At 35.2% G+C, this 16,419-nt stretch overlaps 1 protein-coding gene across 15 annotated transcripts in view; it reads right to left on the reverse strand.

Annotated features, from left to right (window-relative positions):
- Window positions 1–8,836: 8,836 nt before the first annotated feature.
- tenm3 (teneurin transmembrane protein 3) overlaps window positions 8,837–16,419 on the reverse strand; it is an 842,281-nt gene continuing 834,698 nt past the window's right edge. For all 15 annotated transcript variants that reach the window (XM_039751049.1, XM_039751058.1, XM_039751057.1 and 12 more), the window contains 2 exons: window positions 15,630–15,760; window positions 8,837–10,639 (listed from right to left, as the gene is read on the reverse strand). In XM_039751049.1, the coding sequence (XP_039606983.1) occupies window positions 9,884–10,639; window positions 15,630–15,760 (887 nt within the window). In that variant the 3' untranslated portion in view covers window positions 8,837–9,883. The remainder of the gene's footprint in view (window positions 10,640–15,629; window positions 15,761–16,419) is intronic.

The following is a 16,419-nucleotide window of genomic DNA, read 5'->3' on the forward strand; positions in this document are numbered from 1 at the left end:
GAGTTGTACGTGTACCGAGATGTTCGTGAACCGAGGATCCACTGTATCCCTAAAAGCTACATTTAAATCAAGAAATGTTGAGCTACCATGAAGCTTCTCACATTGCAGTAGGACCTCGGAGTGGGTGGGAGGTATGAGCAATATCGTTGACATACTTCGCCTCAGAGCTTTGTGGTAATATACCAAAATGAAGGGGACCATTGTGTACTGTAAGGTGCAGAGTAAAAGGTCTATATAAAGAGCGTGAATTCAGTGTCATGCTACCTCTCCCTGCTTTCCTAAAGTACTTACAGATGGCTGCATTTATTCTCTCCGATTACCCTCTTAATAAAATAACAGGTGTGTATATGTGTTTGTACTGTATGCTTGTTTCCATCATATTTGCACAAGACAGTTAGCAGTTGAATCTGGAGCCATGTCATGTGCCAAATGGTTTTCTATATGGAGTGAAAAGACACATTAAAACATTTTATTAATAATATTTTATTATATTAAGATAATCTATAGTAGCAATACAGGAACAACAAATTGAGCACAAGACTCCAGCCATGTCATTTTAATAAAAAGCAACATCTTTTATTTTAATAAATCTTTTGTTTTTTATTATATCTTTCATTTATTACAAGTTTCAGTTTATTAGTAGTGGACAAAATTGCTAAGCTCATGAAGACAGGAAACATATATGCATGCCAAAATGGAAACTGTTTACCATCTGTCGTTTTTATTCATTGTTTTTGATTACCATTAAACTTAGTCCATTTAGTTAAAAAAAATAAACAAAAATGTCAAGCTTCACAAAGGGCAAGCTATTTACTTCACACAGTTAAACAACGTGATAACATTCAGCTGTCGTCAGGATGAGGTTTGGACAAATCAGTGATGGTTTTTTTTCCCCCTCTCAAAAGTCTTAAGTTGGTGACTGCTTATAATTTTTCTTAAGTAGAGGGCACATTGTCATGTGAGAAGTTTATACCAATCCTTCATACCCTTTTAACAGCAAATATGTGGATTTCATTGTCAGTTCTAACCTGGTGTGTTTTCCCATTGCAACAGTGAACATTTTGTAGTATTAATGATTTCCAGTTTTTGGGGACTGCAGCTCTCATTAGAAAACTGTGGCCATCTGCAATATGTGGACCATTGAGTGAGGTGCACACATTTAAGACTGCAATTGCTTGAATCTTTTTGATCATCTGGCTGTTAGCTTTGCAGATTTTATGATTTTTTTTTTTTTTTAATACAGGTACCACAATCAAATCCACACAGTTACTTCCACATACACTATGTGCTGTAATTGGCATTCTAATGACATCACATTATATGAAAATACAAGAAGAGAACAGGTTCTATAATGGTTACAGAATAGCATAGGTACAAATTGTTTCATTGTATGACAGGAAGCAAACAAAATGGACAGACTTGCTTATAGTGGTATCATTATTCAGTTAATTTTCTTTTTGAAGGCTTTTTTAGGATTTAATAGATAGTCACGTGCATTAATAGTAATCAAAATTATTTTATGCTCATGTTAATTGAATACATGTAGTATGTGGCTATGAAAGTAACTTATCATATTTTATGCAACGCCAAGAAGCATGATAACGAGCAACTCCTACCTGTGTGCAGATATACAAATTAAAAGTAAATAACAATATTAGTTTTGGATAAATTGTTCATATCTCTGAGAATGTTCATATTTTCCATTGTAGCTCTCTGAAGGTTTACAGTATTTGAACCTGCAGTGCTATATTTTTCCTTTGTTTACTTATTTCTAGCTTTACAAATGTGAGATTTTATACTACAAAATTACTGTACGAAGGCAAAAAAGTTGTATACTTTTGCAAAACCAAGGCATACACAAAACATTTTCAAACAATGAAATTAATAAATTTAAAAATTGATCATCTAAAAAAGTTTGCTTGATTTGTACAAATGTTAGCATTTATTTAATTGTTTTAGATTCTTATCAAATGCCTCTGCAAACACTGTAAACATTATGCATTTGCTCCTCTGCATCCTTTTTTGACTTGCTTGCTACTTTTGGTTGTTTGCTGACTCTATGGTATGGTTCTTTCATGATGCTTCTATTAGACACGTGCTGCATACTCAGGGTATTGGGAAGAGAAATTCTCCAACATCCTGAACTGGTGCACTTAAGGCCAACTGTGCCATTTGTGCTTTTTTTTTTTTTTTAAATTAAAACCAGCTGCTGTAGAATGTCATGAAACATTAAGTTTTAACACGAGGATGTTTTTCTACATACAGTATACTTTATGCAGATAACCCATGGCTATTCTGTGCTGGCTTGCAGTGTTCCCACACACCAAATCCCCTGTCATATTAAATATCTGGGAGCTTGGAGAACTAGCTCAATTCCCTTCAAAACAAAGTGTTTATTTTTTTTCTTTCTTTTTACACGTCTTAAAGCAGTGCTTTTTGTGTTTTCATGCATTTATGCTACATTGCTGTAAATCTGTTTACCAGGGTAAGCCAACCTGTCATTTTTAGACATGTCAGTTATATGCCAGCATTGGTTTGCGGCCTCTTGGTGGTGGCCAAGCTGGTGATTCTCATTCCATGCTGTTTGAAGGAAAACTTGTTCTGTTATACAGTCAAAGTAGCTGCCCTGCTGTTCTGGAACTTTGGATTTCTGGGGGGAAAAGCTGGAGTATAGACAACCAATCATTTAGCTCAGTTCTAGCTATTTGTAATGAACCAAAAAGTAGTAACATATGACTCTGTTCTGGTTGCTTTTGTATGTCTGGAAATATAAAGTTCTTTTAAACATAGCAAATATTACCTAAAGCTGAAAGTTACTTCCAATGTTCCCAAGTGGCAACCTTCTGCATAGGTATGTACAGATTGTTTCTATTAGGATTACTTTTGTTGTGTTTGCCTCTGAACTATGCATGCTGGCATGAACAGTTTGCCTTGTTTATCTGCTAAAAGTAATGAAACACCCTGTACCATTTATTCTATAAACAAAAGCACCCAATACAAAAAAGCCATGAGTAAAACTGTAGGTAGAACTGGAATCGTAGCACCTACCATCCTTTGGAAGGTGGTCCAAGTGTTCCTGCCAACCTGAAAATTCTAACTATAAACGAGGCTCAAGCAGATACATTCTCCACTTACAAATGACATCCCATATTAATTCTAGGAGGCACAATTTTGGCTCATTGAAAATGATTGCACAAATATTTATTGCTGGGATTTAACCTCTCCTCCATTCATTTGTCTACATAGTTCTTGTGGATAAACTAAGATGTGATGGGCAAGAGGCTGAAGAAATGTTCTTTCCAGTTTGCCACATTAGACATTGTAAGAGGAGCCACAATAAAGTATACAGTGTGTGTGTGTGTGTGTATCTATATAATGTGTGCATTCAAACCTCTGCTCTTAGCACACAGCGTCATTATTCATTTCCTGGTTTCTTACATGTCTTTACAACGAGAAGATCACTCAATTCAATAAAACTCTGTTGTATGTATGTACATTACTTTTCATTTATGAATTTTAAATCCATCCATCCATTTTGTAAGTGTGCTGTTTACATTATTGGTTGCAGAGCAGGAACCTGTTCATCTTTCCCTATTTCTTAAATGGTTCTACCAAGTACAGGTATCCTGGCAGGAGCCACCTTCATTTGGATGCCACTTGCCCCTAGGGCACATACCTAAACTCCTTTCAGACCCTGCTAATATTAAAACTCACTACACCCACTTACACGTGTTTTGGAAATGGAGGAACGCTCAAGTATCTCAGATGACTCTCCAAGACACACAGGATAGCAAAGAAGTTCCATACAGGTCCATGGAGTGGCGAGGCAGAAGAACTAGGCCGTTTCACACACTGCTTTTTTAGCTATGTATAAATCATGCAGAGTAGAAAAAGAATCACTAGGTGTGATTTTTCAAATATTGTAGCAGTGGGTGTTTTTAATTAACATTTTTTTTTCCCTAGTCAATGTTTGATTAACACAAGACATGTTCCCTAAAAAAGGCAACTTTGTAATGTTTATGCAGAAAAGTACATCTATTTTGAAAGCTGAGTGGGTATAATAAGCATGCAACAGTGGAAGAACCCAAGTGTGGGAAATGGTGCTCTACAGAAGTGTACTGGGCAACTCATGTAGGCACAGTCCGCTATGCCTTGTGGTAGACTGGCATCTTATGCTGGTAAAGATTTGATTTCCACATTGCCCTGTACTGGACAAAGCAGGTAAAATCAAGCAATTGATTAACAAGAACAGCAGTGAGGCAGAACTAGAGAAATGTGAATGAGAAGAGCACAACATCGATGCACATTGATACAGAAATGGAAAGTGAGGGCCAAGCGTAGGGCAGCAAAAGCAATTCAAAGACCTCTATTCATCATCCAACTGCAGTCCATGCCAACTTCAGCACACAGAGGTGGCGAGTTAAAGGACATTTACAAAGGGATTGAAAATGTAATCATAGTGGAAAAAGTATTTTCTATCAGTTGTTCATTTAGACATTGAGAAGCAGTTGTTTATGAAGAGAATTATGAAAGAGGTCATTAGTACAGACTACACAGATGAAATTTACCTACAGATGGATGCAACAGAAATACAAGGCTGAAAAACCGGAGAATTTGAGGGACCAATCAAATATCTCAATATAATAAATTTAAATAAAGAAACTGTATAATGGAGGGAATAATCCAGAGTTTGAGGAAAGAAAGTCTGCTAAGATATTAAACTTTTTCATGCCACTTACTGAATAATAATGAGAAAAATAATGGAGAACATCAAGGCATTTGAAACATAAATATAATGTATGCCAAAATTAAAGAATTGACACAGAACAATGAATGGGGAAAATAAATATACAAATGATGAAGATGGACAGTTTCTAAGGGACCCATTAAACATACTGTAAAAAGCAAATGGAAGGAAATAATACTTACACTGCAAGTGAGGAAGAATCTGATTTGTGAGAAAGGCAATCTTAGGAAAACATGAGAAGGGATCAGATATACAAAATCTTAGAACGATCTTTTTAATTTCATATGTAAAGTTTAGGGTGAAGATGCTGCTCAGCAAGGTAGAAAATACAATAGGCTATTTTATTAGTAAAATGAATTTGTAAAAGTCACAAGACGAGTAAAACAATTGCTGTAATGAGCATTTTGTTAGAGAAGCCTAGAGGTCAATAGGGAGTTACTTGCATACCTTGTAGATTTGCAGGAAGCTTTCTATATAGAGAAATAAATTAGGTCTGGGAATAAGCGAAAAGCTGAAGAAGAAATAAGTAGTATTGTAAGGTGATGTAAGCCGAGTGAAACATGCAAGTAAAGGGATGGAACAGAGAAACAGAAGACTTCTCTCTTTAACTTACACATACTGTACAAAACACAGCATTAGGACAAAAGGGGAATGGGAACCGGGCAAGCAGAGACACTTGTGGTGGGTCTGCATGCTTTCTCCTTTATTGTACTTGGTATGCTCAGAAATGTTGACGGCTGATTTGAGGGAGGATGCTGAAGAAGCAATGAGAGTGGGATTTCCATTATTAAGGAAAATAGATTTTGGGGTCAACCAGGACCTGGATTGTTTTCCCTCAGAAAGGACTACCCTCAAAAAAAAAAAAAACAATTACATGCTGCAGGCAAGAAGAAATAAGTGATTAGAGTTTGTAAAGAATGTTGTCAAACAGAAGATTAAATGAGCTAATAGACGTCAAAGATGTCAATCTGTTTTATTACTTACTACACATTTGTTAATTTATGACAAAGGCAAACAGAATTTAAACTTTAGGACATACAAAATGCCCAAGGACAGAAGTAAAACATTTAAGATAGGAATAAACAAAGAGCCAAAGAACAAGAGCATTATGACATAATAGCTGAGTGGGGCATCGTATAACTCAAACCAACTGCCCCTTTTCAGAATATCGCTCCATTTTTGCCTTGTTTGTTTTTGCCAAGTCAGGTTTAATTTCACAGTGCACATCGTAAATAAATTGGATTGAATAATGCCTGCAGATCATTCCTCTCAAAATACCAATAGATAACTCAACATTTTTAGGTATTTGCTCCATGTTCTCTTAACAATTATCGAATGGTTTATTGGAAATTAAAGTACAAGTCAAAGTGTTTTTTTGTGTTTATCTGAAGGTTAACATTCACTCACTATGGCTCTGTGCACCTCTGAAGATAACTAGAGGACCTTTTATATCATCAGTTTGGTGCCCTGCTCTCTCAATGGGCTGTCACAATTAAGACACTTGCTTTTACTCAACACTAAGTTGCAACTTAGTTTTTAAAAAATATGTGGGCTTTCGTCTAGGTTTAACGACTAGTGTGACAAGGGCTAGAAAGTGTCTTGCAAAAGGCAGGTGAAGGCTTGAAGGGTTTTGAATCCGGAATGTAAATGTTATTCAGGGACAGATTAGAGGAGAAAAAAGCCAACAGGAGTAGCGCTATTAAGCACATAAAAGGAATAAACTCATATGACCAAGAGAAATGGAAAATTTTTACATCTTAGACCGATCTTCACACAAAACACCAACAATCATTCATTCATTTGTCCATCTTCTGATTCTGCTTTGCTCAGTACAGAGTTACTCGGATGTGGAGCCTATCTTGGCAGACGTTAGTACTAAAAGAAACCCCATTCCATCATAGGTGCTCCCTCATTAGGCAAATTCAATTCAATTCATTACTCAAATGTAACTGGACAGTTTTAAATCATTAGGCAACCTAACTTGTATATCTTTGGGATGTAAGTGGAAAATGAAGCTGGGAACATTTCTGAGACTGTTGTTACCCTCACTTTCCATGAATGCAATATTAGAACCATTTCAAGAACAGTATCTGGAAGAGGTCCTTAACTGCTAATACAGCTCTAAGTGGAGCCTGTAGATGGAACTGGAATGTTAGTACACTTGCACAGGTAGTTTACTTTGAACAAGTGGCATGGGTGAACATCCAGTGAAAGATTAAAAGTAGGGTATAAAACAGTTTAGCAGTTACACTAGTTGCTGCATTGCTATTATTAACATTGTGGTTTCTGTATTTTTTAGCATTTAATTCAATTCTGGGGAATGGGTTTTAATCCTTGCGGCAGTCAATATCTGTGTGTTGTTTCCTTTGGGCAATCCAGCTTTCTTCCCAAATCCCAAAGACGCACAGGACAGGTTGATTGGTGACTAAATTAACCTGGTATGAAAGAATATAGAAAATGTGCCCAATGCTGAATTGGACAAAGCACGTACAGAACATGGCTGAATGGAATTACTTAATTCTTAATTGTTGGTAAGAAATGAAACCGATACAAGAAGGAGGGTGTTTATGATTATAAGAAAAGATGAGATTTCATAGTTTTTTACAGTTATGCTAAATATTGAAAATGCATAAACTCAGTTTAAAGAAGTGCTCTCACATGTTTCTGTTACATATTGCATAGGGTTTCAACTGTTTGGTTTTATATCATTTGCCTTTTTATTGCATTTCATATAATTACTTTTAATACTACTATATTTATAAGAATTATCTGAACTTCATATTTAAAAAAAAATATATATATAACAAACATAAAAAATGAATATTTCCCAATATTTAACAAATAAAATCTACATATTTATTAATGAAAATATTAAAGTAGAATTAACTAAAAAAAATAAACCTGATAGAAATTGACATCATCAGCCCTGCTTAATTTAACCGAGAGAGATGGGGGGCAAAGGGGCTAAAGCTTATTATGACGGCCCTGGACAAGGCATGAATGAGTCCATTACATGGCCCACACACTCGCGCAGAATCCATTTTGGAATCACCAGTTGCCCTAACCAGCACATCTTTGGTTATGAAGGAGGAATAACCTCATGCAAACGGGAGAACAGGAAATGTTCACACAGACAATGAAGCAGCAGCACTAACCACTGCTGGCAAATGTTATGTGATGATAAAATCAACAAGAACTCCATACATTACTAAATTCTTAAATGAAATATTAAATTAGTATTTTGGTGGCCGAATAGAGAAAAAAAAGATGCTAAGAGGAGATTTGTATTTATGGCTTAATTATGTAAAAAAGTAGATGGCAAGACTTGTTTCTGGATCAGTGCTAAAAAAGCCTTGATATTTCCAAAAATCCAACTAACTTGAGGATATACCCTAAGAAGCTTGCTAGAATATTTTGATAATGCTGACTTATCAATAATGCTGAGATTGAAAGATTGCACCATTTAATCATATCATATCAGTTCTTCACTCACTGTGCACTTGTTTTGCTCATTTCAGACAAAAAAAAAAACTGTATATTTTAAGTGCAAAAAATTCTAGAAAGACTGCTGCAGTCAAGCTATAAATAAGTGGTCCCATAGAGATGTATTAAGGTATTAAATTAGAGGTTCTGTATATTTTGCCAAAAAAAACTGATCTTTTATAATGTACATTTGTGTATGTTTTTGTTTCCCTGTGCTGCGGGCATCTTTTTAACATTTGGCTTGGATGCCTTTTTTTCGGAAATTGCTTGTTCTCATCAGGATGGTGAGGATTTCCTCCCAGAGTGCAGAAACATTGTCATAAACTGAATGCCACATGTCAAGTATCCAGTGTGCCTTGCTACGGCCTGCAGTTCTGTCCAGCTGTGGTTCCTGCCATGTTGCCATTTCTGCTGCAGAATGCACAACCTGCCCATAACCTTGGTTAAAAAAAAAAAAAAAGAAAAAAGGTAGGGATTGAAAAATTGATGGATGGATTTACAAATATATATATGTGTGTGTGTGTGTGTGTATTTATATCCTGTATATTTTAGTTAGACTCTTTATCAAAGGTTATTATTCAAGGTGGGGAAAATGACTAATAAACATACTGGAACAGTTAGTTTATTGGTTTGTTCACATAAAATAACATTCATTATTATTCCTCAAATGTACAGGTCTAATTTTTTTCACACAGTCTTTGAAAAGTATGCTAATGATGTGTGGTAGGCACCCATACTGCTGTAAAACGAAGGACTAGATTTTAAAAATCATGTCTGTGCAAAAGCTCTCCAGTCTACTCACACATCCAAAATATAGCAGTGATTTTTTTTTTTTTGAAGATTTTATTTTAATGTATAAACACTTTACATAAATTAACTCCTCTGAGACTAATATTTGATGAACAGTTATTTGGAATTCATATAAAAAAATCCATAAACAACTTGTCACATAATTTACAAAAGTCTAGGTTTTCCTTTGCTTTTATCACGACTAATTTGTCTTTTTTTTTTTTTTTAATTTTTTTGTCTTTTTTCTTTTCAAGGCAAACCATATCATTATAAAATCAATGATAAACTTCATATCATTAACATGTCACTGATGGCAATGTCCTTTTTTCGAAAAGCAGCACGGTAGAAGCAGTTTGATATATTAACAGCAATACTTTCCCAGTTTTGGCTTGAAACTGAGATGTCAGTTCCTAATAAAAGCAAGACTATTCTTAAATAAGCAAAGGTCAACCATTCAGAAGGAAAACAAACATCTGGCTATAGACATTGTCTATAAGAAAACCAATAGGCCTTTTTTCCCATGTTTGTCCATCGGAGTGCAGTGATATGCATATGTAAACACATTTTTTTTTTTTAAAGCAGATCACCTTTTAAAGGTCAATAATATTAAAAAAAAAGAAAAAAAAAAAAAATAAGAGTTTTTGTTTTTATTAACTACCACTTTTCTCCTTGGCTCTTCATACATAGAGTCCATCAAGGTTGTGCTGCAGTGATACATCTGTGTCATGGCCTTGTTAAGGCCTAAGTAGTAGTTATGTTCCAACATTTGCTCAGTTGTAGCTAGATGCAGTAACACTTAGCTCTGTCTCCCCAGAGAGAAACAGCCATAGGCAGTCTCTTTGGCAGCCGTTAATGAACAGTTTGTTACCTCTTTCCTATTTCACTTTGTCTTAGAAATTGAATGTTGTTAGCACTGTCTGCTAACTCAGGGTATTGCTCTACTGAGAGTACATAGTACCCATCATAGCCTTGTACTTTTCCAGCACTTAACAACTGCCTCTTTTCTCCTTCTGTCCATAATCTGGCACCCTCCTCACCATCTCGCACCCTTTGTTGCTCCCTTGCCCAAGCACTAGAAAGAGCTCTCTGTCTGGCTTGCTCTAGTATTCGGGCTTTCTCCTCATCCAGAGTCATACCATAGCGTATGTGCAAAGCCAGGGCTCCGTACTGCATTTCCACATCTGCAAACCTGCGAGTCCTGCCATTTACTACAGTAGTGGACTGAGAGACTGTGACGTTAATACCATTCTCTAGAGTTTTGCGTCCACTTGTCAGCCGTAGTGTGCCAAGGTCAATTTCTGGTGAGCTGGTTTTGATAAAATAGTGAGTGTCTTTTCCCTCAATGATGAAATGCAAGTTCTCCAGATAAAAGGCATTATTTAGAACAGCTGCCACTTTGATGCAGTCCTCATTGGCAATGTTGAGCACGTTGGTCACCACTCTCCCCTGACTGACGGCCAGCATAACCCCTTTCCCAATGAGAGATTTGACTGTTGCAAACCAAAGCCATGACTTTTCCCTGCTGGATCGGTGCCTGCTGATCTGAATTTCTGGCATCTTTCCGAATGACAAGAAAGCTTTTGCTTGTCTTACAACTTCTTGCTGTACTCCAGAAATGGACTGCAAGGAAAGAGAAAGACACTTTAAAATTAAGATTGTGTTAAACCCTTCCTCTTTCTTTACTTAAAATCTGCTTTTGAATATAATTTTAATGCATTATTCTTTACAAAAACAAGCACCCCAGTAGCTACCTTTGTTTAGCATACAGTATTTACAATGAAAGGATCTCATTTGTGTCAACACACCGTAAAGGAACATTTTAGATTTGACTGCAAAAAGATAAACCTTGTTTATTAAAATATGTAAGTTTGATCACTATAATAACACTATTTACTGTATGAGTAATATTTATGAGTATTCTTGTGTATAAAAATGCTTTCCTTTGCAGAAACTCTTCCTGTTGTATAGCACACATTTACAGTTCCATAATGTTATATATGATGCATTATATAAAAGCTTCATTTATGGAATCCGCTAAGCAGACTTTAAGAGCATTCCAAAGTAATACTTAACATAACTCAATGTATTATTGTTCATTAGCAGCACCTTGGACATGGGAAAGGTGCTATATAAATAAAATGTATTATTATTAGCAGTAGTCTAGCTTCCTTTCTTTGAACATAGAATCTTTTGTGCTTTTAAAATTAGAATTACAGTACAGTGGCTGCTTGCCTGCACTTTGCACATTCTGTCTTATCTTTTGAATATTATTCAGTCTTTTCTGAGTTTTTGTCTTTGCCTTTTTTGTCTTTCTTCAGTGTGCAAATACAGACACTAGTGAAATTGAATAGTGCTGATTGTAAACATAAAAAACAATCCATTGTTCAAGTATTTTAAGAAAAATCAACTGCCTCTCAATTTATGAAGTAATGGTTCATGATTTTATTTTTAAAATCTATCTAATAAAAGACTAGCCAGTTTTCAGAAAATACTGCCTAAAACAGTGAATGAATCAGGCTGCTGATCTGAACACTATATTACTTTCACTTCTTTTTGGTCTGTTTTGTATTTAAAAACTACAGCGTTTACAACTATCTTTAACATCAGAATCCCTGAAGCCTATGAAAAAAGTCGCAATGCGGGGGCACCTTAAATTCCTTTGCACCTCTTGATCAGCGTCTTTGTTTTGCAAATGTATCACTCGGCACCAATCACTTACCCAGATTGGTGTAGACATAGAACACAAGAAATGTATATATTCCAAATTACGATATATTATTATAACTCTGTACAACTCCAGGCACCTCACAACATGATACAGAGACAGCTCCATTGGGATTGAATAGGAGGCTGCTTGTGCTGATCGACATATTTGCAAAACAAAGACGCTGATGGAGAGGTGCAAACGGATTTAAGGTGGCCTGGAATTGCGACTTTTTTCGTAGGCTTTAGGGGTTCTAGTGTTAATGGAACAATAAATAAAATTAGAAGATGCCCTCATCAGTAAGAGATCACAAAATAAAAGGTTTTAAATAGAAAATTAGAGAATTGGTGAAACGCTTTCCAACAAGAGGTCAATGCTAATGTGGTAGTAATGGTAGAATATGCCCCACTATACAGAGGTAAGTTTATGAGAAAAGAGGTCTAAAAGTAGAAATATGATGAGCGATAGAGGTATTTTAATAAGTGGACTGGGGAAAGGAGATTAGAAATGACGCTCCAGAAGCAGGAGACCATTCACTTCAGATTTGACACAGTGTATAGCCCAATTTAAATTTCGACTTGGAATAAGTAAAGGTTATCTACTTGAATCACATAGAGTCAGAGTTGTTCTAATTAGTAGGACAGCTTCACTAATAAAACGCCAATAAAAACACACCAATATACTTTTACATGCACCAAGCTGTTTTTTCTATCCCTTTTTTCCCCCCAGATATTATAACTGCTCCCATTCCTTATGCTGTGTTGTAATTATCCCCATCCATAATAAGTATTTCAAAACCCTTTAAAATTATATATTTTTATTTTAATTAAAACAGTTCTACCATTTTTGGTAGCTGTGTCAAAGGAGAATTGAGGGAGCTGCACAATGCCTCTCCCATCTACGAAATCATAGGGATTCATGTTTTCACCTAAATTCAACAGTTTTCTATTTTTCTTGTTTAATGCTGGTGGAGAGCACATCATGCTTCTCTCCAAAACCATTTGATTTTGCTGGTTAGCATTAAACACAGCTCAGATACTTCCACCTTCCCACCTAAATCTAAAGATATTGAAAGCCTGCTCCAAATGTCTCACTTTCTTGTCATTTCTTTTTTCTTTACTGTACTACATTGGTTACTCTGCACATTTGCTGGTCTCACTTTTCTCAATATATTTTTAGAAATCTGCCATTCAGAAATAAATAATTATGGAATTATAATGGTATTTTTAATATGTCAAGATAGAATATTTTTAATATAATGGTTTTGGTTCATATTCAAAGCACCAGCATTTTTGCTGGTTTTTTAATGCTCTTTATAGGCATTTTGTGATCCTAAATTTCCCATGTTGCCTAGCAATTCTTGCCTGTTTCAGAGTTAAAATGTCTTGTAGCCATAACGTATGTTGAATGCTACAGGATCCCAGCCCTGATGCACAGATCTAACATGCATCTTTACCTTCTAGCAACATCATATACCCAATGCTATAATAGATAAGGGCGCCAATCATAATTTATAATACTATGCATCAATAATAGCCAGCTAATCACTACATAATAGTACGGTCTCTTAAAAAAGCTGTAGTTAATAACCTAGCATAACCAAAATTGGAAAATTGTTTCAATGACTGTACAACCCCCATTCTAAGTCTGCTAAGGTGTTCCAAAAGAAACAGGACATAAGAGATCTGACCTCGGAACAACAATTATAACTGGAAGGAAAAGGTGAAGTAAGAAGCTGACAAAATTAAAGCAGGGGATGATATTCATTGTAATGACAGCAATGGATAATGAAAAACAGGAGAACAGGAGAAAAGGAATAATATTTAAACTGCAGTGGTAGACAGAAACAACAATGATCATCAAATATAAGAACTAAACTAATTAAGGATATGCGGCATTCTGAGGAGGTGTTGCCATGAAAAAGCAGAATGCCATTAGTGCACTGATGTCAGAATCCTATTACAAAAGGTCTCACGGTGTTCAATTTCTTATTGCTGTTTTTTTTGACAGAATCTTAATGTCCTGATGCACTGTACTTCATGCTTGAATTTTTATTTACTAGTGCTAAATTTTCTCTTTGAAAATGTTTGTTTTTTTCCATGACTTCAACAAAGTGCCAATTTTATTTGAATTTCCGGTGGGATGTGCCAGCATTTCTTTTTACGTGTCACCATGTTGTTGATGACAATGACACCTGAAACATATGATCACACCAGAGATATAAAAGATGGAATGCATAAACTTGTTTCTATTTGGATCAAGGAAAAAAAACTACATACAGATACAAAATACAAGTTTAATTTGTTGAAGATTCTGAGAGGATTTGACAATGACTTTAAAGTGCCATGATTTTAGTGTATGCTACCTTAGGGAAAACTAAAACAATTAAACCAGGGTTTAGTAACAGTCATGAAAAGAATTTGACTCCGGTTTCTGAATAATGTCTTTGGTTCAGACTGTTGTTCAAACAATCTTGGTTCTGTTCTTGCAAAGATTATTAACACAATAGCTGGAGATGTTGTTTTGAGCGAGGATCATCTATAGTGATACCTTGAGATACGAGTTTAATTCGTTCCGTGACCGAGCTTGTAAGTCAAAATGCTTGTATCTCAAATCAATTTTCCCCATTGAAATTAACTGAAATGAGATTAATCCGTGCCAGCCCCAAAAAAACCACCCCAATTTTTTTTTAAATGTTTTCAACATAACAAAAATGTATTTATAATGAACAAATATTGTATACAAACAAAATAAAACCTAATGCATAAAAGAGAATCTAAAGAAATAAACAGATGTTGGCAATGCTGATTAGTGTATTGTAATGTTTTTTCTATCACTTTTGATTAACTTAATTTTCTTCTTCACTAGTTTCTTCCTTTTTTGCCACACTTTCGTCACTTTTATTCGCAGGGCGTTTCAATAGAAACCAGTCCAAGGAGCTTTGTTTAGTCCTCCCCTTTAGAATGTTTCTGAAATGAATTTGGCAAGTGTCATTAACAGTAGAATTACCAGAGCCTACGAAAAAACTCATAAATCCGTCCCACCTTAAATCGCTTCTTAAAACAGTTCTCACCTCTCCGCCAGCGTCTTTTGTTAATCTAAATGTGCTGATAAAAGAAAAGCTGCAAGTAGCCGGCTATTCCATCCCCCTACCGACTTAGAACGTGCACAAACTTCTCCCATTTTTGAATAAAAGCACAATTGTGTTGTTAGATTTGTACCTTCTGTGAAAATATTTCTTTGACATTCGGACTTCAGGCTTCATACATTATATAGTTTATGCCTACATTTTGTCATCTACTACTAGAATATAAAAAACGTTTGTTTTAACAATGGGTTTACACAGATTACTGTAGTACTGTGTGTTCCAAACAACGATCTATTATTTCCACTCTAAAACTCCACTTCACTCCCAGAAAATCAGTCAAGGCATGAGCTGGGAGAAGTCTGTGCACGTTCTAAGTCGGTGGGGGGATAGAATATCCGGCTACTTGAAGCTTTTCTTTTATCAGCACATTTAGATTAACAAAAGACGCTGGAGCAGAGGTGAGAACGGTTTTAAGAAGCGATTTAAGGTGGGACGGATTTACGAGTTTTTGCTGAAACTTGCTGAAAATGGAAAAGCTGCCACTTGAACCATTAAACAATAATTACCAAAACATTTTTTTTTTATTTTCAGCTTTGTTTGTTTCATCCATCCTAACAAGCATGTAACTAACACTTTTACTATACTAAAACACTTGAATTTAAAATCCTTCTGCCCCCTGCAGAATGTGAACTTGTTAACAGGCATGCTAAATGTAATGAAATGTACAGAGTGTTCTGCTGAATCATTCCTTGCATTTTGAAGTATCAAAAATTGGACTTTATGAAAGGCTGTGCCTGTAAGTTGAAAATGTGTCTTACAGGTAAATCGTCCCACTGTTGACTCTTCTGAAGTTCATAAGAAGGTTCAGTTAGATCAAATTTAGGAACAGGAAATCCAGGAATTGCATTATGCAGATGGAATCCAAATGTCACCAACCAGCTGTTGACATCTACATAAGAGAAAACAATGTCAAGTCTGATGAGATGGAAAGTATAATAATAAAAAGTTTTAAAAATAATATTGCATTTATCATTTACTGTTTAAGTGATACTTATGATCAAATGATGAATGGCATACTATATCTCATTGCACACTAATGGTTTAACGTAATAAAATTTTATTCTGAAAAAGAATAAATAGTTTTAAAACAGCTGCTAATGGTTTTTCTTTTGCTGTAGAATGTTAAGATAGTCTCTTACATATTTGAAAGGAATAAAGTATAAACCAATATAGGATGATAAAGAATTTATTTGATAAGATGATCATTAAAGGGTGTATGTGCAAGGTTTTATTGACTAAAATATTAATATATTTCACACTACTGAAAAATACTGTAGCATCTACAGTGCATATAAAAAGTCTACAACACCCCTGGCCAAAATGGTAGATTTTGTGTGATGAAAAAAATGAATCCAAGTGAAATGTTGTCAGAACTTATTCCACCTTTACAGTAAAATTGCAATGTATACAAAAAAGGTGAAAACAAATCAGAAACTGTTTAGTGGAAAAAGAAAATCAAACAAAAACCTGATTGCACTGGTATACACACCCCATAAACTAATACTTAGGTGAAGCATGTTTTGATTTCATTATATCACTTAGTCGTTT

This window comes from Polypterus senegalus, chromosome 4 (genome assembly GCF_016835505.1).
Source record: "Polypterus senegalus isolate Bchr_013 chromosome 4, ASM1683550v1, whole genome shotgun sequence".
NCBI lineage: Eukaryota > Metazoa > Chordata > Cladistia > Polypteriformes > Polypteridae > Polypterus > Polypterus senegalus.